The 24,295-nt window shown below is 33.7% G+C and overlaps 1 protein-coding gene across 1 annotated transcript; it reads left to right on the plus strand.

Annotated features, from left to right (window-relative positions):
* The first annotated feature begins 3,381 nt into the window (after nucleotides 1-3,381).
* Nucleotides 3,382-24,295, plus strand: LOC129753106 (transmembrane protein 181). The gene is made up of 5 exons (XM_055748911.1): nucleotides 3,382-4,583; nucleotides 16,840-17,117; nucleotides 17,181-17,283; nucleotides 23,103-23,327; nucleotides 23,395-24,295. Exons 1-5 carry the CDS (start codon nucleotides 3,704-3,706, stop codon nucleotides 23,532-23,534), a joined length of 1,626 nt encoding a protein of 541 aa, XP_055604886.1. The 5' UTR covers nucleotides 3,382-3,703; the 3' UTR covers nucleotides 23,535-24,295.

The raw sequence follows: 24,295 nt of genomic DNA on the forward strand, positions 1-24,295 counted from the left end.
AAAAACTGGTAAGAGAGTCCCCCTATCCTTCTCCAAAGGAGGTCGCGGTCATTAATAATCATACCCAGTTTTTTCGTACCCAAAAATCCTCTCATATCAAATATAGATCCATTGATCTTTAATCTTTATAACAAAATTTATATAGAGTCCTCTCCATTCCTCCCCTTTGGTTTCATTTGCTCGGTTAATTCTCGAGTTATACGAAAAAAAAAGTATGGAAGTAGGCACAATTTTCCCGTATGTTTGGATAACGTGCCGCTATTAAGCCTACCCCCATTCTGATACCCCCTACCCCCTTTATATCTTTCCGCTGAAAGAAAAAAGGGGCTTAAATTTATCATACAAACATTTCTCCTATTCAAATACCCTCACATGCCTAATTTGATTCCATTGGCTCAATCAGCTCTCCAGTTATAATGAAAATTATAAACGAGACCCTACTTTCATACACCTCTTTGAAGGAGTGAGGTAAACCAACTATTTATAGAAGCATTTCTCGTACCCAAATATCCTTCCATGTCAAATTTGGTTCCATTTGCTGTTATAGTTCTCGAGTTATGCAGTAAAAATTGTTTGAAGCTTCCCTCCCTCTTTCCTTTACGCCCGCTGGAAGAAGAAAGTGGTCTCAAATAACCATAGAAACATACCTCGTATCCAAATACCCTTACACGCCAAATTGGGTTCCAATTGATTGATTAGTCAGTTCTCGAATAAGGTAAAAATTGTGAAAAAGTAATTGTACAATTGTCCTATTAACTGGGAAAAAACAGAGGTTCCAAACTAACATGAAAACATTCCTCATACTGAAATACACTCCTTTGCCAAATTAGGTTCTAATTGCATGATCAGTTCTCGAGTTATGAGACTTGTTACTTTTGTTTAAGAGACCCCCTCTCCCTTCCAGTGAGAGTGAGGGGTCCCAAACTATTATAAAAACCTTTCCTGGCCTCAGTATCTTCCACCTGCGAAGTTTCATGTAAATCGGATCAGTTGTTTCGAGCCTATAGGGAAGAGACAGAGACAGAGAGACAGACAAAAATTCATCCGGGAAAACCCGGATAAAACCGGGAAATGTGGCAAACCTTATTTATGGCGTTGTAATTCAAGTATCTCTACTTTATTGAGTTCTCTAAACGATGAATTAAAATGGAATTCATCACAAACCGATAAAAATCAAAATTTTTCGTTAAAAACATTTTTTTTTATTAGCAATACTTTTCAATAAGTAAAATACAACTACTCCGAAGGTTTTAAAACCGCTTTTAAGAAAGGCTTCTTCCAGGGGTCGAAATAAACTGCGCAAACAATCAGCGCCTTTGTATATGTAATAAGCGCTCAAACAAGCGCAATGAGCACAACAGCCATTTGCTAAAAAGACACGTATTTTAATAAATTTAATTTATTTTATAAGAGAGGCTTGCTTGATAAATTATATGCATCGTCCCGGGTTCCGATTTTGTTTGATTATGAAGAAAAAGTACTCCCTCGTGCCTGTGGATAATCAACTAATACGCTATATACTTGAATATAAATCAATAGCGCCGGAACAAATGTGAAGTTCTTCTTTTGTTACCCCCAAGTGTGAGGTATTTTATAGAGGTGTCAGGTTTTTTTTTATAGAAAAATTATAATAAATTCAAGCAGTTAAAACAGCAAAATTCAAACTGTAGAGAATGGGAATTGTATTAACATTTGAAAATTTGAATTCGATTGTCGTTTTTTTTTTTCAAATTTTCGGTCTTTAAACTCTTTTTTTGATTTTGTGCAATGTAGTTCGTATACAATTTTATTGCATGCAAGATTTCGATCAATTTGATCCAATTTATTTAAAATTGGATTACCATCATGTCACCATCTACCGCCCAGTTAAGCGGTTTTTCAACTTCAAACATGTGTTATAAAAAAACGACGGCAGATTTTTATTCGCTTTCTTTTCCAATACATCTCAAAACTGCTCTACTTCAAATAAAAAATTTAGTGGAATGCGAAAAATGTACGCTTTTAAAAATAATTAACTAAACGTTGAGATGTTCAACTGGCCCTATTACCGCCCACTCGACTTTTTCGGTTTTCGATAATGTTTTCTTAAGGAAAAACTATCTAACAACACGGAAACTGTTCTTTTTAATATTGTCCATGTAACGAGCTGTCAAAACCATATTTTGGATCTTGAGAGAATACATTTTGTGAAATCTTTCCCGCAAATTTTGTACAAATTTTAACAAAGTGCGTTGACTGACAAAACGATGATTCCCGCAAACAGCCTCAAGTAATCGGTTACTTTCAGCGATAAAACATCATATTCTAACGTAATCAAACTAAATGCTTCTTACAATTTACACTTTTGACACAATACATGCGTTAAAAACAAAGAAATTGTGCGTGACCGGTAATTAGGAACCCACACTTTTTTCTATACACCAATTACCGCCCATCACTAAACACTTCAAAAAACAACAACTATTGAAAAAATCAAAAAATTCCCGATGCAAATCTTTTCTACAAAAATCAAACTATCATTTCAAGTCGATTGTAGGACAAATAGGTACTATTTAGTAATCAAAACCCCTTTTTTCCCTAGGAGCACAGTTATGCTTAGTTCGCCAACAGGCGTCGAATTCAATAATTTGACCGGAAACGAAAAACCAAATATTTTATTTCTGGCTATAGTTAGCATAATTAAGTGATGATTTTTCAGTGAAATGGTCGAACAATGATGCCGACACAGAAAACAGGTCTTATTTTTGAAGAAAAAATTCCAGTTTTTTCGAAATACACACAAAAGGGTGATTTTGGGCGGTAAATGGTGTCTGGGCGGTGAATGGTGACTTGATGGTATTTTTTCATTCTCCCCTCCTTCGTGATGGTTCAACTCTAAGTGACAAAAGAAGGATTTTCTTTCAGCCTTAATTGGTCGACCTCTAAAATGATAAAAGTTCAGAACAGTCCGTTAAAGTGAATTCACTTAACGGTGGAATGTGTTATGAGTGTGGAAAGATTGATGTTCCTTGCTTTTAAAGTAGGATTTCTTCATATCTTAACCGATTTTATTTCTGCAAAAACATTATGTATGCTTGGGCAAAATGTAAGAAAAGACGCTATATTTGTTCTGAAAACCAAAAACTGAACCAGCTCACTAGCAGATGAGTGTCAATCACATGGGGGCCGGATTGCCTGACAGTTTCGAACGAATAAAAAAAAACAAAGATGACGGTTTGTTTGAGAACCCTTCAAACAAATCGACCACGTGCGCGTTTGCGCACCAGTGGCGGCATCATGTTGGTCGTTTGTATTTCTTATCAACAAACCAAAACTTTCGTATCCGTATATTGGCACCAACACAACGAAGGCTGGAAAATGGGAAACAGACAATTTTCCTCTTGGGGTGAAAACTTTGTTTTGACATTCGCCCTTAGACGTACTTTTTGAGATAGGAATGAAAGTTGGTCATTGATATTGGAGAAAAAACCTTTACAGCATAAGAAAATTAGAAGATTTTGCTTAGTTTTGTAAGATTGCTTTCGGTACAATAGAATCTTTACATTAAGGGAAGAAAGTTGCAGCAATAACATCTGTCGAAATTAGTGTAATTTGGAAAAACTTGTTTGTTGCCTTGATGTAGGCTAAAGATGGCCTCTGTGAAAATTTTCTTGTGAAGTGGTGTCTCTGCTGATTCGAAAGCGTTTAGGGAGGTGTCAGAAAAATGGCAACAAAACCACCACAGGATACGAATGGGCTGGGTTATTCGTACGTAAATCCGGGTGGGATGTTCCTCCGGTTGAAAAATAGCCTATCCCAGTTTAGCGATTTGTTTAGCGAGTTCAACAAATACATTGCCCCTGCCTATCATCACGATCGCTGTGAACGATCCGTCCATATGCGACTTTATTCGATGAACAAACGGGAATTTGTAATGGTATTTTTGGCGTTCTTTGCCTGTTTTGGACTCGGAATATTCATCGGATTGGCGGGCCCTCCGATTACAACAACAACAATGGTCACGGGAAGTTCGCTGATGCCCAACACGACCAGCCCTAGTCCGGATTATCTGGCCAATGGACCGTTTGTGATGCGAACGCCGCTGATGACGACCTACTCACAGCAGCTGTGGCTTATCGTCCGCCTGGATACAGACAACACGGATGACGAAATCTTTGACAAAAGTTTTCACGTGAGTGTAGCCATCGATGGACTGACGGTGGATCACAAGCCGACTACGGTTCTAGCTTTGGATCGGGCCAAGAATCGAACCCGGCATCTGACGTGTTCCCGCGAGGCCTGCAACGAATTCATCGTCCTGCATCTGGGCTTTCTAGACTACGCACACTACATCATCACGGTTCGATTCTACGGGCTGGACAGTTTTCATCATCGATACAACATCAACAGCGTTCAGTTCTACTTCAAAACATACAATCCGGCCTTCACGCAGATCGAAATCTGGTTCCGGTTCATCTTTCTGCTGTTCACCTTCATCGTGACGTGCTGGTTTGCGCACACCCTGCGGAAATACCCCATCTACGATTGGTCCATCGAACAGAAGTGGATGTCGGTGCTGCTTCCGCTGCTGCTGCTTTACAACAGTAAGAGATTTGAAACTTTATTTAGTTTTTTGCTTCAAACTTATCTAGATTTTTAAAACTAGTTTGAATTCATTGGAAATCTGCATTTTTGCATTTATTTTAAGCTTTTGCAATAAGTTTTGTCAGAAATATTATCCTAAGTTTTTTTTCTCGAGGGATTTTAAGCATCCTTATGGCTTATTCATCCCGAAATCCTAAGTTATATCCATTTTCCGTTTCTTATTGAAAATCCTAATTTCAATTATTTTCATCTGGCTCATAGAAATTTGAAAAAGGATTTTGATTTTAAAATATCGATTCGCCTATGTAGAAGATCTACTTGGGATGGTTAGCTCAACTAACTTTTGTGGAGCTTTAAATTTTTTGTAACATGGTCTGCCGACCGTGGCCTAGAGGATAGCGTTCAAGTCTTCTAAGCCAAATGTCGTGAGATCAAGTCTTGGTCACGGCAAACATAGTACTCTTTCTGTGGGTTGGTGGTATTAGCATTAGTAAAATGCTAGCCATTATATCCTTGAAAGATGTACGCTTAGTCTTAAGTAGAATTTAGATCTCTTCAAAGAAACATGAAGTTTCACCACAGAGAACAGACGTACAAGCTAGCCCACGAAACTTGTGTAAAAATCCCAACACCCTTTTTGAACCAATTTTTGTTTTTTGGCTGGGCCACCAGATGTCTCCGAACACACCAAAGAGAACTGTCAAAACAAAACTAAGAAAAAATGACTAAGTTCCAGTCAGTTTTCTACAGGTCGTATGAGCTGCTTAGCATGCTTCAAGAAAATCGCTGTTTAAGTTACGTAATACCTTCATCATGTTCCATGAAAAAAAAAAATCATAAAAGTCATTATTTTTTTCCTTAACAGTTGTTCGAAATACAAAGTTTAAAACAGCTGGATGCTAAAGTTATACGTAAAAGTAACCCGCTTTGAGATGCCTAGAATCAGTACGTACTACTGAATGAGACTGACCGTCAATAATGTTCTTGTATTTGACTTGACATAGGTGATGCATTTTCTAACCTAAATTACTGTTCAAGAGGTACGAAAACTTATACCAAAGCTGTTGGTTATTTTAACTGTCGTAGTAGTGCAAAAATAAAGAAAGTGAAATTTCGCCCAGTTAAAAGTAACTCTCATTTCATTTATTTAGCAATAAATTAAAGCCGTCCATTTTACTGAGACATTGGATAGATTTTTTGTGAGTTCATATACGATTACGCCTTCTCGAAAACTTGGCACTTTAAAGTTGATTTGTAACTTTTAAACGGCGCAATAGATGGCACTGTTTGTAGTCAATTTCTAACGTATTTTTTTGGTGATAGCATTTGAAATTTTACACACTTTTTTGACGATTTTTTGTTCGAGCTTGTACGTCTGTTCTCTGTGGTTTCACTGAGATCCTATATGTGTGTGTTCGTTTTAAAAAATGCTTGTGTACAAGCCAATTCAAAGGCACATTTCCTAAATAATGAAGAGTTGATTGGATTCCTTTCCAAGCTTTGTACAGATTCTACACACTAAGTCGAAGCTACCTTTTCTGCACATACTATTATCTGTTTGCTGCGCGTTGTGAAGCCCTGAGCCCTTCACTTGCTGGTCACTCCATAGTTCTCTAAATAGAGATCCGTTCATAGCGAGGAAACAATAAATTTGGTCCTTCAAGCCGGCTTTCGGGCAAAGCGTTAAATTCAAATATATTTAGTCTCCTGATTTTATAGTCTGTATAAAAATTAGAACAACTTATTTAAATTTCAAATCACGAGTTCAAGATTGAAAATCTGAATCTAATTAAAACAGAATGGGAATAATCAATAGCTCATTTTAAAATATGATTTTGCATATCGAATTAGAAACACGTTAGGAATGAAAAATATATACAGTACTAGATCGAGGCTAAGATTAAATCCACAGCACTAAAATGAAGTCTTTTGAACTAATTATTTAATTTTATAAATTAGTTTTTGAAATGGTAAGACATTTTTTATTGAAAAAAAAAAAATCATTTTCATCTTCTTTTATTTTTTAATTTATAAGGATTTAATCATCGTGACTTTTTTTATGAATTCAGTTTATCAACCTTATCGGTGATAGTAATGTTTTTTTAGTAAGAGCATTTTAAGATTCCGAAAATTATAGGCGAATGGAAAGTTAAAAGAATTGAATAGATATCGAAAATGATTACATTGAAAATAATCACATGTCATTGTTTTCAATGGAACAAAATTTTATTTTAATAATATTGAACTGTTCTTGCTACAAGAGCATTACTTTTACCAAAGAAATCATCGTTTAATCATTTCCATTGAAAATTCTAATAATCTTGCCGAATTTTATTGTCAAACTTATCAAGGCTTTTGAAATCTCTTCAATAAGTTTGTCTTTGTTTTTCAACTCTGATTTTTTGTTATCTGAATTTATGATTTTCTTGGAACAATATGAAACATTTTTTTTTTAGAAAAACTAAATAGTTTCATGCTTTTTTCCAGAGCTCAACATTTTAACTGACGGCGACAAAATATTCAGAGCTTGACATTTTATACTAGCACTGCGCTTGAAAACGAATAAACGTTTCACATATTTTTATAAGCTGACCCAGTGTGCTTTGCTACTCCTTCCATGGAAAAAATGAGATTCGTTAAAATTATTTACACCTCTTTTTTAATTAATTTTCAACATTATTCAAGCGAACTATTTTTCATGGCTTCTGATCTACTAGATTGTCTTGAGTTTCAACTTAACTTGAAGGTTTTAAGGTTGAAGGCACCCTTTAGAAAAAATAGGAGGGATATTTAAATCTATAAAAAACCCTTTGAAATAAAAAAAATCGCCCCTATTTGAAGCGGGAGGAGTATTTAGATACAGAATTTTTTTTAACAAAATTAAAAAGTGTGCCAGATCTCATGAAAACACTAATACATCATTAATAGAATTTTTGACAAAATACTTCGAGGACTTTTAAAATTTTCTCAATTTCTTGATAATTTTGTATGGGAGCCAACCTTCCCCTTTTTCAGTTTTGGAGGGGTTTGAAAATGTTATAGAAACGGTCTTGAAAACGGCTTCACAAAAAAATTTTATGTTGATCAGTTCAATAGCTTCCGAAAATTGTTGGAATTGTGTCAAAATTTTTGATAAATGAGTATAGGAGTCCCCTTTTTTTTTTAATTCGGAGGGGTTAGGAATTATTATGGAAAATGGTTTATTGGTTTATTGAGAAAATTTTAAAAATCCTCGAAGTATTTTGTCAAAAATTGAATAAATGATGTATTAATGAAACCAATGTCTTAGTGTTTTCATGAGAACTGGCACACTTTTTAATTATGTAAAAAATTATCTGTATCTATTTACTCATCCCGCTTCAAAAAGGGGCGATTTTTTTAATTCAAGGGGTTTTTTTTTATAGAATTAAATATCCCTTCATTTTTTCTAAAGGGTGGCTCCTTCAACTTTAAACCTTCAAGTTAAGTTGGAACTCGAGACAATCTAGTAGCTCAGATGCCATGAAAAATAGTTCGCTTGAATAATGTTGAAAATAATTAAAAGTGGTTTAAATAATTTTAACAAACTTATTTTTTTTTTCATGGAAGGGGTAGAAAAGCGCACTGGGTCAGCTTATAAAAATATGTGAAACGTTGATTCGTTTTCAAGAGCAGTGATAGGGGGGGGGGGGGCTTTAAGGGTTTAACCCCCCCTGTGGGGACTTTTTCCAAGTAACACACAAGTAACATCACTTTCAAAAGCGATGAATGAAGTGTTAAAACAAATTGAGTTTAAGATATGTATTTTTAAAGCAAAAAAACTAATCGTTTTGCAGGTTCGAACAAATTTTATTCAATGAATTCAATTTTTTTCTAAACTTTGTTTAGTAATGACAGAAATACGTGTAATGATATCTTTCCAAATTTTTCAAAACTGTAGAATTTAACTTTTTTAGATCATGCATCATCTTCTTATAAAGAATATTCCTTAATTGGATTTTAAATAAATAAAAATAAATTCTGAATCAGAATTTTCTTCAACGCACATTTGTTATTTTAACAGTTATCTATCAATGATTGATATCACCTAAAACTGGTATATGTTAAAGCTTACAAACTCCTTATCACCAAAACACAAGGTGACAATATTCGACAAACAAAACGAGTTCAGCGTGCTTAAATCTACCAAATCAATCATTGAATCATAGGAACCAAAATGTTTTTCCTTTGAGTTATCAAATAAATCATATTAATAAATTTTTAAAAGGGTTAGACAAGTTTATTGAAAAAAAAAAAATACTTTTATAATGTAAAAAACTTATCATTTCTTTTTCATATTTCTTATTTCAATGAATTTGCCGAATTATAAAGTTAATTTCTTTAAAGTTAATAACTTTTTTAAAAGTTTGTTTTTGTTTTTTTTATTCTAAATTTTTGTGTTCTGAAAGCATATAATTTTCTTGAAAGCCTTTGAAACTAAGTTTTTAATAAGAAACATATAGTTTCCACCTTCTGTCCTTTCCAGGACCCAATATTCCAATTGAAACCGACAAAATATTGAGAGCTTGAAATTTTAAACTTTATAACCTTCTTTCTTAAAGTTACAAACTTATAAATTGATAAATTTTATTTCTTACATTATTTGGAGTTGCAATTTAAAAGTTAAATTTTAATACCCAATGTTAACTTAATTTGTATTTACTTTGAGGTTTTAATTTTCTCAACAAAGCTTGGAATTCATTATTTTTATTTTCATTTTATCAATTTCCTATTGATCATTTCCCAATCTGTAATTTGTCAGTTTAACTGAAAAAGTTGTATTTTACAAATAAATAAAATTTATTAAATTATTATTTTGAACTTCAGAACTTTTTTTCGCTTTTTATTTTTATAACTGGAAGAATTTTAATATAGAAAATGGTTTTATCTTTGACTCTGATCACTGGAAGTCTTGAAATAAAATCAAATGTTTTATTATTTCTCCAAATAAAATTCAATTACAGTAGTTTTTCGATTTTATCACTCTTCGATTTCATCAATACTTGCCAACTTCACGCTCGATTTTATCACGCTTTTTTAGAAATTATTCAGAAACCATTTCCAGGACCTTAATTTTCGTTCGAAAGCGTAGAGCGTTTTTGTTCATGATATTTTTTATATTTTATGTTATTCAATGGTATTCAATAATATGAAAATGCAATTGAACTGCTTACTTTAGCTGTATAGTGATTAAAATCGTCATTTGGATTTTAAAAACACTTGTGATAATGGGCATAAGAATTTTAACGTCACGCTAATGCTAGTGATTATTTGTGCTTGGTTAGCCGCTCTAAAAAAAGTAAAATATTTTACTAATAATCAAAGGTTTGAAGAACCTCTTAGCTGAATGAAACTATTATTTCAAAGTAGTCGAAGATTCCTTTGAATTCAGCTACAGTATTTGAAAGACCCAAATACTAGTATTTCACTAGCTACTTGCTAGCATCCTCAGTGGGTTATCGACTAGTCGATAACCCACTGAGGATGCTAGCAAGTAGCTAGTGAAATACTAGTATTTGGGTCTTTCAAATACTGTAGCTGAATTCAAAGGAATCTTCGACTACTTTGAAATAATAAAATATTTTGGTTATGCGGATCATATAAAGATGTGGATGAATTTAAGCGTTTTTGAAAAGAGATAAGCGTCTCTTATTTCTTTGTTTAGGGTAAATGTACCCGACCTTGGCACCTAAGGCATGGTTTACCCTTTTTTTCGACATTCCTACCTTCCTGTTGAGTGCACCATATAACATCCTTTGAAGAATTTACTTGCTAACTTGCTTAGAGTTCAACAAAAATATGTTTTCTCTATGGAACTTTCATTAATGTGAGTAAAATGCATGCAAAGTACTCACTGCGGTGCTCCAATTACTTGGCCGCCGTACCAATTGTTTGCCGTTTTGATGATCCGATTCTTGGCCACCAGCAACGTGCAATAGATCTTTACCAACAACGCTCAATTGACAGTTAACAGAATCGTTGGCTATTCTGAATATAAGGCCACTGACAGAATGACGTCAGCTGAGCGTAAAGTTCTATGCGACAATGGAACACCGGGCTTCACTCATACAACAAAAAGGCTTTTGAAAACATTGATGAAATTTGGTTGAAAGGAAGCACAAAATAAGCTTTCATTTCAAAAAGTCGGAAGTCCAGAAATTCCGCAATGCGATTGCGACATATAGGGTTATTTTCACTACCAAACAACTGTCTTCATATTGTGGAGTTTGGCTTCATAAAGTAAGAAATTGAAAAATTCCTTGAATGGTATTTAAAAATTTTGCCCTTTTGAATTTGTTAGCTGAGATTATGAGCTTCTGGCAAGAGCCATCTCGAATGCTCGGGGTGTTGCGCAGTGGTTTGACACGCCAAATAAATGTTAGAATTAAAACCTTGCTAAAACATTTTTTTTTATTCGACTCACATCAAATACTTTAAGGAATAATTGGAAAGCAACGAAATTTTCCTGAACTTCCAACTTCTGTTTCCATGAAAAAAATTAGAACAAAATTCCAAAAAATTAAATCTGAGTAGGTATATGATTCCCAAGCAATAGAAAACGATTCCAAACTCAATTCATTATGTATTTTATATACTAAAGTCATAAATTGCCATCGATCTAACAATTTTTAGATAAGAAAAACATCTTATTGTGAGATGCTTAATTTAGTTTTTTTCAATATTTCGAACCACTGTGTTCTGTAGGAGACCACGTGGCTTCTGCTCGGCAGACTGCAATGCAAAAGCTGTTCGCACGCATACCAATGTACCTTCGATTCATGGTTCCCAAATAGCGATTTTGGCATTTAAAATGCTTGGATATGACTTTTAGTTAGTCGAATTACTTATGTTCTCCAACTTATTTCGAAGCTTAAGTTGATAGCAACGGTCTTATCATACAACCCAATTAGTATGAAAACATTTGTGCGTAGTTTTAAATGAAATTTTAGGGAAAACATCAGCCCAAAAATACCTCTTTAATGAACATGTATTTTTTCCAGCTTCCAACACTGGTGGTGTATTTCGATTGAAGTTGCATGCCAAGAAAAGGAACAAAATTAGTTTTAAATTTTTATTCAAAACCTAAATAAATATTCACTCTTTAGTCTTTCTAGTATTTTTTGATTTTTTGCCGAGTTAAACTGTAATCATGAGTATTTATTACAAATTTTCAAATGAATGTCCGCGTTTGAAAGCGCATGTGAATTTAACAGTTGCACTAGAAAGGTGTGTTCATCTGATTTTCATACGGTGATTTCCAACATAATTTCCTCGGATGCAGATCGAAAAAAAATAACTTCTTTATTAAAGTACAAACAATTAAAAAAATCGGTATGCACAGATTTGAAACAAATTATTCTCTTCGCAATGAAAATATATTCAAAATTTATTAGCTCAATTTGGACCTGAAAAACATGAAAAGACATGTTGGCATGCCAAGAAAAGGACCATGCCAAAATAGGGCTCACTTACCCTAATTTGTTTATTTGAAAGGGTGGCTCGCGCAATCCTGATTGGACAGCCTTTAGTATTGTCTGAATGGATAATTTTGGAAGATCAAAATGAAATTCTGCTTGCTTTGTCTTAAAATATGTAATAAGGACTAAGATTTCTTTTTTTCTACATATGAAAAACAAAGGATTATCTGCCCATAGAGCAAATTGCGAGAAACACACTTCAAAATCTCAGCTGAGCAAATTTCAAAATATTTTTCGAAAAAGTAAACTTTTTAGTTAATCAAAGGTGTGAAGATTAAAATATTGAAATTTGAAACAAGCAGAAGAAAATTTTTTGTTGCTTTTTTCTTTGAACTCTTTTTCAAAATTGACATAAGAGATAACGACTGTTAAATTTCCATAAAAACTAAATTATTCACATAAATTAGACTACCAAATTGATATTCTACATGGTTTTATTTCAATAAAAAATCTTAAAATTGCTATAGAGAAGAATAATTTGAACTGAAATCGATCCTTTGTGTTTAGTAATCTTTGATAAGTTATTTGTTATAGTGTAGTCATTGATCCGTTGATGTTTTGAACAATTAACAATACACAATAATTACATCATATGATCAAAATTAATTGATCCAAACTTTTCCACTACTGAAAACATCATAAATTATTGATTGAAGACAATAAAAATACATTTTTCCACTTTAATTTATAGTTTCGCCAAATTCACGGGTTCGCCATATTCACGGTGATTTTTTTTTTGACCGTGAAAAAATCGAAAAACTACTGTATCAACTACTGAACAAATTCTCTTAAGTTTAAAATGTTTTTTCCTAATTGAGATTTCAGATTTCAAATCGAAATAAATTTATCCTCTTCAAACTTCCGAACCTTTTTGTCAATTTGCAATTTTCTTGTACTACATTTTGAAAATCTAAATTAAAATGTGTCAAATGACGTCAACTCTCCAATCCCCTTCTCAAAATTTTCACGGTTCATTGATTGAAAAGTACGGTCTTTACACTACTTTTTTACATTTTTTTGTGGTTATGATCTTAAAAAAATGAAAAACAAACCTACTTATGTGCAACGTATAGCTTCTCACTTCAGCTTTTTTGGACACTAAGTGAAATTGTTTTTGAGAATTCCATAGTGATTCTTTAGTCTTTTTCCGAAGCATGTTTTTTCGGATTTTTTCTCTCAGACTTTGAACAACGGAAAACTGAACTGTTATAGCTGAATATTGTCTGAGGAGCATATTGGAGCAATATGAATATATCCAGAACAATAAATTTTGTAAAAACCGGTAGGAAGCCGAAGAGATAGAATGGCTTTAGTCAGAAGTGTCAAATTTACACTCCAGAGATTGTAATGGGGAAAAAAAAATCAGGGACGGACGAGGTTTAATTTGATGAAATGGTTTTAGAAAGCAATTTTCTTTCTTATTTTGCGTTTTTGGTATTTTTTATTATTTCTTACTAAATTTGAATTTCGTTCCTACCTATTTCCGCCAAAAACACAATCTTTGAACTGCAATAGCTTTTTTGTTTTAAGTCCAACCGTGCTGAAATCCTTGGGTGAAATGTTTGTTCTTATTAAGGTTTAAAGAAAATTATTCATGAAAGCAATCAGTCTATAGAGAAAAAAGTTTTTAATGAAAAACTAGTATTTTTTGCTCTTTTCGAGCAAAATACCTTAAAACCTTATTCATTATTGAGACTGAATAAACCTCTCCCCATTGTCAGATCTTACTGAAATTCGGCATGTAACCTTTTTGTAAGCTAGTCATCAATTTTAGCTTGGAGCGAGTGAGATTTATCATGTTTAATTCTTTCTATACTAAGATTAGTACACTGCGGCTCGAAAAATTATTGCAAAAATGCAACTATTATTGTTATAGTAAAGTAATCATAACTTCTTCAACTTTCAACCAATTTTGATTTCAAGACTCAAAAATCAAATGCAGTTTTACAAAAAAAAACTAGGTGTTCAGAATAGCGATAAAGAGTAATAATTATAAAAATATCTTGGGCTTGTGATATAGCTCAGTTGGCAAGTCTGGTGTCTCCTGAGCCGATGTCCGCGAGTGCGAGCCCAAGAGTAAACATCGAACACAGTTGTATCGGATAAGTTTTTCAATAACGATCCGCCAACTGAAACGTTGATAAAGTCGTGAATGCCATAAAAATGGTAAAACGACTATAATCGAAACAAAAAAAAAAAATAAAAAAAAATTAAAAATATCTTCCTTTGAGGTTTCAATTCAAATTTGGTTTTCATAGTCTATACCTTTTTATTTCGAAACCAAATTCTAAAATGATTCAGATTCAGTTTTTGGGGCAGACCTTCAAGATAAATAAATAATTTTTGTGAAATTATTCAGAAAATGGTTCTTATTTTAAATTTTGATTCTAAATCAACACCTAGAAATATGTTTCACAATCATATACAGGACTGAAACTTTGCATCTATTTATTGTAAACTTAGGAATTTTTAAAGGAGGGGAGAGTCGGGTATCATGGGCCACTTTTTTCTTTGCTTCATAACTTCTTTATTATAAAAGATAAAAAGAAGAAAAAAATAAATGAAATGGTTTTCTACATTTTTAAGGTATCACAAGGCATTCTTTTTTTAAATTTTGAATACATTTATTTTCCGATTATGACTGTTATATATAAAAAAAAAATTTTTTTCGGATTTTGATGAAATGTGGGAAAACGTTGGCCCAAATCCAAATTGTCTAGATAACTTGCAAAGTTTATGAGTTGACCCAAAACTAAAATTTCATAATTCATTAAGTTATTTTAAAGCAATTTCAGATGAGGAAATTAAAATGAGAGTTGTGTATGATCGAATAGTTGCTAATTCTTGGTTAGCGAACGTTTCGACAAAATCCACGTGAAAGCAGGCGCGGTCCTATGGGGGGGGGGGGGGGGTGATCGGGGTGATCACCCCCCCCCCCAAGCGGCAAAAAACCGTTATAAAATACCCGCAAAAGCTCGAATTTCTATAAAAAGTTGGAACTTTTCTTAGTAGATATGCTTTTAAATTTTCAAAATTTTTTACTCCGTGGAGGTGTTTATTCAGCAAAACAGTTTATCACTTAAAAGGTTCAATATTGAAAAAAGTCGGACCATCAAACTCAATCAGCTGTAACTTGCGATTCCCTGGACTGAATTATACCAAATAACTTAGTTGATAAGTAACTCAACCAAAGTGTGTTGTTGAGTTTTGATCTTGAAATTGCTATTAATGAAATGTAGAGACATTTTTTTTAAATTGTCACTAATGCCTAAATTAACACGAGCAAATCGTCATAAATTTTATATTTGGTTCAAATTCAGAGCTTTTGAATTTGTTCAAGCCAATGGGCTTGAATAATCTCTGGTTATTTCCATCGTAAAAGAACTTATTCGAAAGATCTAGAAAATTCTCAAATGATCCAGAAAAATACGTTATTAATTCATTTATTAGATTTTATTTGGAAGGTTCTAGAAACTTCAGCCGTTAATTCCATGCGCGTGCACAGAAAATTCCAGAACAATCCTGGCGGGCAACCATTGTCTGTATGGAGTCTTTCCAGAATATTCTAACTGATTTAAAAGGAAGCGCGCACCGTGATGTGAGTTTTAGTTTTGAATCTAATCCGCGTTTTTGAGCATCATTATCCTTTGTTCCGCGAAATTACCTACCAAGTGAAATTTTAGAATGTACTTGTAACCTGAAGAGAAAAATAAAGAGAAATAGTTATCAAGTGTTATTCTTGCGTTCTTCCTTTAAGTGTAGCCTGGAATTCTGAAGTGATTGATCCGACCCTTATCCAAATACAGTCCACAGCTTTGACAGAATTCATGATTTTGTTTTGAATTTTAATGAAATGACAAATTTGAAAAAGTCATATAGGGGGGTGAATATGGTTATAACACTGTAATACTTGAAATATTTGTTCTGCTGTTATCATACATTTTTTACCTTCAATATGCTTTTTTTATTTGCTCAGATTTAGAAGGAAAAAATAAAAAAAAAATCTTTAAACTATAAGCGTACGAAATCATGTGATTTTAAATTTTCTTTATTTTTAGAAATTTCTACCATGTTTAATGGATTACCAGATCTTGGACGTTCTAAGAAGTAAAAAAAACCTTTGACCTTGATATTGTTGATATTGTTTTTTCACCAGATATTAACGTTCCTTCAAATAGACTGATTTTTGAAAATTGGAAAATCCCCCCCCCCCCCCCCCAAGAGCCAGCTCTAGGACCGCCCCTGCGTGAAAGAACATGACAAAATTAAGATCATAAGCGTGTGAGCATATTTTTGTTATGTACTTTAACTTTGGGTCTCTCACGGATGCAATTTTCTGGTGCTATTTTAATTTTGTAAGTACATTTTTCTAGGCCAGTTAAATAAAATAAGCATATGATGCGTGCATAAGTCAACAACATATAGAAAAACATGCTTACGCAAAGCGACGACGTTGACAGTTGGATTGGGATTTTTATCCTAACACACAGCTGAGATATTTAGAGTGGCTCACGTTACCCCACTCTCCCCTACTTAATACTACTAAGTTGCGGTTGTTGTCTTCAGGTGTAAAATGGCTTCTAAATGCAATTTTGATCCTCTTATTGACGGTGTTGACCAAATCAGCCTCGTTTTTGATGAGATTCATTTACATTGTTTTACAAACTATCAGACACTTACTTAATGCTAATGGATGTTTCGAATAGTGTACGCAGTTGAATTGTCCAATATTGTATGTAATTTTTTTTTCGCATTCCAGATCCAATCTTCCCCCTGATTTTCCTGATGAACAGCTGGCTTCCGGGAATGGTTGACGCCGTTCTGCAAGCCACCTTTCTCTGTTCGCTGTTGCTGTTCTGGCTGTGCATCTACCACGGATTGCGCCAAAACGAACGGAAGCTGCTAACGTTCTACGTACCCAAGCTGATAGTGGTGCTACCGATCTGGCTGTGCGCCATCGTCCTCGCGACCTGGGAGCGTTGCAACGAGATGAAAGATCCAACCTACAGCCATTTTGTCGACACAGGGAACTACAATGTAGGAGGGTTGTTGGTGAGTTTAGGAACGAACGATTGTAACGAATATCATTCATCGTTTTAGGGTTTCAAAATGTTCTTTTACATTGCTGGAGCCATGTATTTGCTGTATCTGGTGCTGCTGATTTTGCGTGCGTACAGCGAACTTCGCTCGATGCCTTACTTTGGTAAGTAACATGTAGGCCTATTACGAAGTACACTTGGATTGATTTCAACCATTTTTTTATTTTGACGCCTCATTAAATGTGATGAATGTTATTAAAAAAATGTTTACCCATTTTTGAAGCTCAATATCTGTTTTATCATAATTCTTATCTAAATGCAGTCTTCTGATCAAATATTTGTATGCATGTTGATTATCCACCATGGGTGCACGGATTCATTGCAATTTCTGCCTAAGTATGCGTTCACATGCAGGGTTGCCAACATTTTTTTTTATCAAATTCAGGAGCTGTGAGGATGAAAATCAGGATATATCAGGCTAACGTTAAATGGTCAAACTGATGACCTGTTTTGTTTCTTACAAGCAGGTATATTTATCGACCACGGTGATCTCACAAATAATACGTTCAAGACCAGGGTTGAGCAAACCGTGTGACCCGAGGGTCATGTTTATGCGGCCCGCGAAGCTTTTCTCAAGTTAAACGATTTTTTTACGATAGGGGAGAATGAGGATACTTGATCCCTGGGGATACTTGATTCCTTAGCTATATCTCGAGACTGGAATGTCTGACTAAGATCAAATGTTCTAGAAAAATGTGCCAAAATGAGCAAAATAACAATGCTTGTAGTTTAAAAAATTTTAACAAAATAATTGTTTGAGTACCGTCAACTGGGGCAACATGCAACAATTTTCAACTTCAATGGCTTCTAAAAAACTTATGTTCACAGTTAATCGTATCCTTTATGCATCAAAAGTTTTAAGGATGCTGGGGCATCGAATTGGCGTAGTTAAAAAAATTATTGGTTTATTCAGTTATTTTTAATTTTCTACAAACATGCGATTTTCACAATTCTTAGAAAATGGGGTAACTTGCAACAAACTTTGTTTTTAATGAAAAATCTTATGAACACGTACGAAAATTCATAGTTTTTAATATATTTGCGATGCTTTAAAGACCATTACGCATGTCAACACCAATTGCAGTAGTTTTTGGGTCTGTAAAAACAAATTTTCACATTTTTCTGAAAATAAGGATGCTGCATACATTTAGGGGTTAAATAATACTACGAAAAATTCTACAAGCTGAAATCATAAAAATAAATGGTTGGATGAATGAAATTTAAATGTTTACAAACGCGTGATGCAAAACATTCATATTCCAGCACATCGAAACGAGATTTACAAGGTATTTCATTGATTTGCATTTTGTTGCATTTAACCCCAGACACCTAACTGAATTTTAAAAATATTCATTTAATAAAATTGGGTGATTGTTCGAAAAAGATTTTTACACTAACAATGTTGGTATAACATGAGGAAACCTGTAAAAAGTTTGTAGGTAATTTTATCAAGCCGATCCTTCATACTGGGTAAAGTTTTTTTCGGCATCAAAAAATGTTAAAATTTGTACATTTATTGCTCGATTTTTCAAATTTAACATAAAAATAAAAAAACTTAAGACAACTAGCTTAAGATGCGAGAAATTATGTCATCATCATTCTGTTATCATTAAAATAAAACTTTATTACAATACATTAAATTAAAAATTGATTCAATGTAGTATTATATAAATGTTGCATCGAACCCCGCTGTTGCATGATGCCCCGTTTGACGGTAATTGAACTTTGTTTGAAAACTTTCACAAAATGTAACTTGAAGATATTTTTTCATCACTTTAAAATGTTTCTTACATGGGAAAATTATAAAAAAAATATTTGTTCCAATGTATCAATCGTTCGAGCGTAAAATGAACTTCATAGTTCCATATTTTCAAATCAATGGAAAACTCTCAATTTTTTTCAGAAAAAAGTTTTCTAAAATGTTGATTATGGGTACAATTGATCCTCCTTCCAAACGGCATATTCTTCTTCTGAATTGATCGTTAAGAATGTTGATCACGAAATTACTAATATTTATCCAAAAACTAATATTTATCAAACAATTGTCTGAAGGGAAGAGCAAAAATAATTAATTTTCTCTTAATTATAAAAAATAGCGCCTTTAAGTATGCAACGTTTTTAGCGTTGAGACAAAGTTAAAGAATTTTCTTCTTATGTCTGCTATAAATTGTGAAATGAGAACAAACATGACCAAACTAGTCAATTAACATTCTATCTTGAGGTTTTGTTTGATTTTTATACAAGGATTAGGGCTTCCTGAATAAAAGATCAAGTCTCCTTCAATAGGGGATCAAGTCTCCCCTAACTTCAGAAAAATCGCAATTTTTTTACTCCCACGAAAATGCTTCTAGTTCATCAACGGGTTCAAGTATCGTTCTAATTTTTGAAGCATAGAAATTTGAAGTAACAAGCTGTCAGGAAATGTCAAAGACGGCGAGTTGCTAAATTTTTCCAAAAAGATATAGTGAAAATAAGAAAAGGGGATCAAGTATCCCCACTCTCCCCTATACAGTTAATCATCGTCAAATACTGGTCCATATAAATTCAAAACTTGATCAAATATTGTGAATTTTAATTAAATTTTTAGAAATGTCGCTGGTGAACTGGCAACTAAACACAGCTTTCTGACAATCTAGTACTTCACTTTTCTCTGTCTGAAGCCATGCGGAAGTGGGAAGTCCGGACTTCCAAAGTAAAATTTTGTGCTGGCGCGTTTATATACACTCCACCTGTTTGCAGATGTATTTGCCCTACAATCATTATAGGTTATCTATTGCAACGGATGCAAAATATGTTAAACCATCTACCCTATAAAAATCAGGACATTTTTCCAATTTTTAAAGATGATGTTGAAAAATTTCAATGTTGCTGGCAGTAAAAATATCAAAAAATGCGTTGCGCCAAAGTGAACTGAGAGCCAACTCGAAGGAAAAGATTTTTTTCCTTTTTTATAGGAATTTAACCCATAAAGGTCATTCTTCCTCGTAGTGAAGGAAAAGATAAAAAGCACGTTTTTGTCCAGAAATTTGTTTTTATGTGGAATAAACTTCAGTCCGTTCGGTTTTTCGATTCGATACTGTTCTACAACGCGTTTCAAACTTAAATCTGAAAAATTTTATGATGAAGGACGCTTCCGTGGCTAATAACTTTCTGTTGCGGATTGTCAGCATTTGAATCAAATTTCGCTTAGCAAACCGAACTGAGTCCCTTGAATCTTCTTTTTCAAACTTTCAGTTGGAAAAGTAGGATTCTTTACTTTTAATGATAAAAGAGGTTTACTTTTTATGTGTACTATCGATAAGAAAACAAACGGTAAGTTAAAATCTTAAATAAATCTTATTCAGAATGGGAAAAATTTGTATGGCTCGGTTCACTCTGGCTCAACGAAAAAAAAAAAAAACAATTTTTCAAGCATCAGTCATACTCGTTAGGTGCTGCTTGTAAAGCGCCTATTAGTAAGTTCTTCGTTTAGAACAAACTTCCATGTCAAATAATACATGGAAAATTAATAAAAGGTAGAATTTACCTTTTTGCGAGGTGATTTTTTTCCACCTCTCTTCCGAGGTAAATTTTACCTTTTTTCATTCCCCTAGCAACGTTTTTTCCAACCTCGATTCAGGTAAATTTTACCTCGCTGTGAGGTGAGTTTCACTTCGAATAGGTAGAAGTTACCTTTTTGGCTTTCACGAGCTTTCACCTTGCTATATCGGTTAATTTTACCTTTTTATTATTTTCCGTGTATGCATGGCTGTTTTTCCAACATTTTGGTTCGACCAGAGGGAACTGTGTGCAAACATAGAGCTATTAAAATGCGATTTTCTACTAAATGCGATATCATAAATCAACCAGAATAGCCTTAATGCCTTGATTAGAGTCTAAATTTGTTGGTGAAATGACAAAATGAGAAATAATATGAAATGGTATTTGTTGGTAATGCTGTGAACTTTGAACTCAATTATCTCGAAATCAAGTTTGTGGCGTTCAGTTAGGTCTGGTCGAATCCCGACCGTATGTTCAGAAGATTTTTTTTAAAATTTCATTAAATTCGGAAAAATAGATGAGCACTAAAATACTGAAAGAAGAAAAAATCCGTTAAAAGAAAAAATATTTTTTATTTTGGGTATTAACGTGAATGAGAAAAATTGAATAATGAAGGCAAAAAAATAGTTCTGTAATGCTGTTTTAAGATAATTATTTAAAAAAAATCATGCCAAACATAGATAAAATTTACTTAAGGGGGGGGTAGGGTCTAACGGGTATAAAAAAAAACCATTTTCACGATTTTTTTTCTAGAGCTATCGTTCAAACAAATGTATTCAAATTTTTTGCATTATACAAAGCATTGTTAAAAGAACATTTAGTAATTTTTTCGTAAAAAAATATTGAAAAATGAGCCGGTGACAGAGCATTTTCGAGGATGCCTTTTAGAAAACAGGATTTGCGGTGGACACTGTATCTACGCACAGAATCATCTGAAGTAAAAAAATCAGAGCAAAATTTTTTTAATAGATGTTTTTCTGGACCCCAACGTTTTTATTTAACTTAAAAATATTTTTATGAAAAATTTTGTGGCTGTTTGAAGTAAAAACTACGATTTTTCACTTAAAAATCCGCCATTTTTCACCTCTAAAATGTTCCCAAAGTAAAAAAATCAAAAAAGAAAAACGTTGGGGTCTGGTATTTAATATGTAGAAAATATGTTCCAAATTTGAAACGAATCGGATAAGTAGTTTTCAAATGACGATGTCCACGGACTTTAAAAATGTGCTTTCGAGAAAAACGCGTTTGAAGTTTCTGCTCTTGCTTTCTTGCAGTATTAGATAGGAGGAGATAAAGGCCTATAACTTCTACAGTTTTGCTTCAATTGACTTGAAAATTTGACACAACATTCTTGAAATGATTTACAATAAGAAAATAAAAAATTAAAAAAATCGATTTTTTGAAAGTGTTAGACCCTACCCCCCCCCCCCCCCCCCTTTAAAAATAAGCAAGTTTTTTTGTTTGATTTGCCAAATAAAGTCGGGCCGGGCCGGACTGTTCTTAAATTTAGTATTAAATATCCGGGCAAACCCGGATAAAACCGGGCAATCTGGCAACCTTAGCATAGTCGGGCAGCTTAACCGGTGATTAGAAACAAGAAAATGTTTTTCTTATGTCGCCTTACACACACACGCACAGAATTGACCGACCGGATCAATTCACTCGAGTTTGGTTGCCTGGCGTGTGGTTGCTGATTTTTTCAACCTCCTTCGTCTTGCGATGGGATAGGAACAAGGTTGCCGAAATCACAGAAAAATCTGAAATTTCGAAGAATTTTGAGCAATATTTCATCACAGAACACAGAATTTAGAAATTTTCACAGAATTTTTGAATTTTGAACGGATTTCCAAAATTCAAATTCTTCCCGCCAATATAAAATTTAGATTTTTTACTTAACATTAGAAAAGTATGGTAGGACTGGTGATGTTAATTGATTTTTCTTAACTAAAATTATAGCAACCAATATATTATGAATTTTCAATAAAATTGAAGGAAATAGAATCACAGAAAACCATCACAGAATTTTTGAGTGAAATCACAGAAAGCCAGAATTTTGTAACTCGAAAACACAGAATTCTTTTCGGCAATCCTGAATAGAAATCTTGCTTCTGTTCACAATGCTTTTGCGCAGGGAGGACAACTCCAGCGATCACAAATCGTATCAGTGCCAATGGCGTTCACAGCTCAAGCCAATAACGTTAAAATATGGAGAACTCATGATTGGAGTAATTGGTGAATCTTGGGTGGTGGCAAAACAAACTCGTTTTCTTTCGTTTTTCTTTATCTATTATAATTCTTATAATTCTTTTTCATCACACATCTTATTTTTTCTGAAAACTTTACAGTAAATCCAATAAACTCTACTTGATCAACTCTTCCGCAGATATGCGTCTAAAATTCCTCACCCTGCTGATGCTGTTCGTCCTGTCGATCACCCTGGTCGTCACGCTCTGTCGGTTCGGTTTTGGCATCCTGGAGGACAACTTTGTCGCACGCCTGAATACAACCTACAAAAGCTCTGCCCAGTTCATGTGCTTCTACGGCTTGCTGAACTTTTACCTCTACACCATGGCCTATGTCTACTCGCCCAACGGAAGGCCACTGCACGGTAAGATGACAATCCTTGAATTAGTGTTTATTGACTGTTAAAATATTTTGTTTTATTCTTTTCACAGAAGCCACGATCACGAAAGATAATCCAGCCTTTTCGATGATCAATGACTCCGACGAAGAGGTGGTCTATGGTTCGGATGAAGACAGTCGGCGACCTTTGAACTCATCCGGTGGCAAGGGAAATGATTATGACAGTGACTAGATCGGTGAACCATTTCCGAAGGGCTTCCACCGCTACAATGCTGGGCAAGATACGCATCACACGAATTTGTGTCACAGTACAGACTTAAGGAAGAAAGAATGTAGAAAAAAAAAACAGTCTTTTGCATCCAGGGGCGACTGAAAGTAAATGGTCTTTGTAAAGTGGTTAAGCAAAGCTGGGAAAACGCATATCTTTCAATTATGTGTGCTAAAAAGATTCCATTTAACTTGGGTAAAAGAATGTGTGTTGGGTGTCAAATTTCTTTTCATCATAAAGTTTTCGTTGTAGTGTAACTTCTATCTTTTAACCAGGAAAAAATTAGATAAAACAAATAAATCATAGATCAATTATTCCAAAAAAGGTACGTTTAGTATGAATACATTCCGGATTTGTTGAATCCTACAACAGGTGTAACTTTTTCGGTTTCGAACAGTTTTAAGTACACGTTTGATGCGAGGTGTAGAGAACTCATACCCCCTACCTACATATACGCTTGATTGTCCAATCAATCCTATATCGATAAATTAAAGGACGAACAATAAAAATGGAAGAATGATGATAACCCTTAACATAAACAAAAAATCTCTTCTAAATCAATACTTTCGAATTCGAACAATACATCTTTGCTGGTGAGCGTAAGAACTACACTTGTTGGAATATATTTAAAAAAAAACCTGTGAACAGATGGATCCGTGAATTTACTGACCGTGTGACAAATATATTGTAGCTGGAAGAAAAATGACAAATAAAGTATTTTTACC

The sequence above is a fragment of the Uranotaenia lowii genome, chromosome 1 (genome assembly GCF_029784155.1).
Source record: "Uranotaenia lowii strain MFRU-FL chromosome 1, ASM2978415v1, whole genome shotgun sequence".
NCBI lineage: Eukaryota > Metazoa > Arthropoda > Insecta > Diptera > Culicidae > Uranotaenia > Uranotaenia lowii.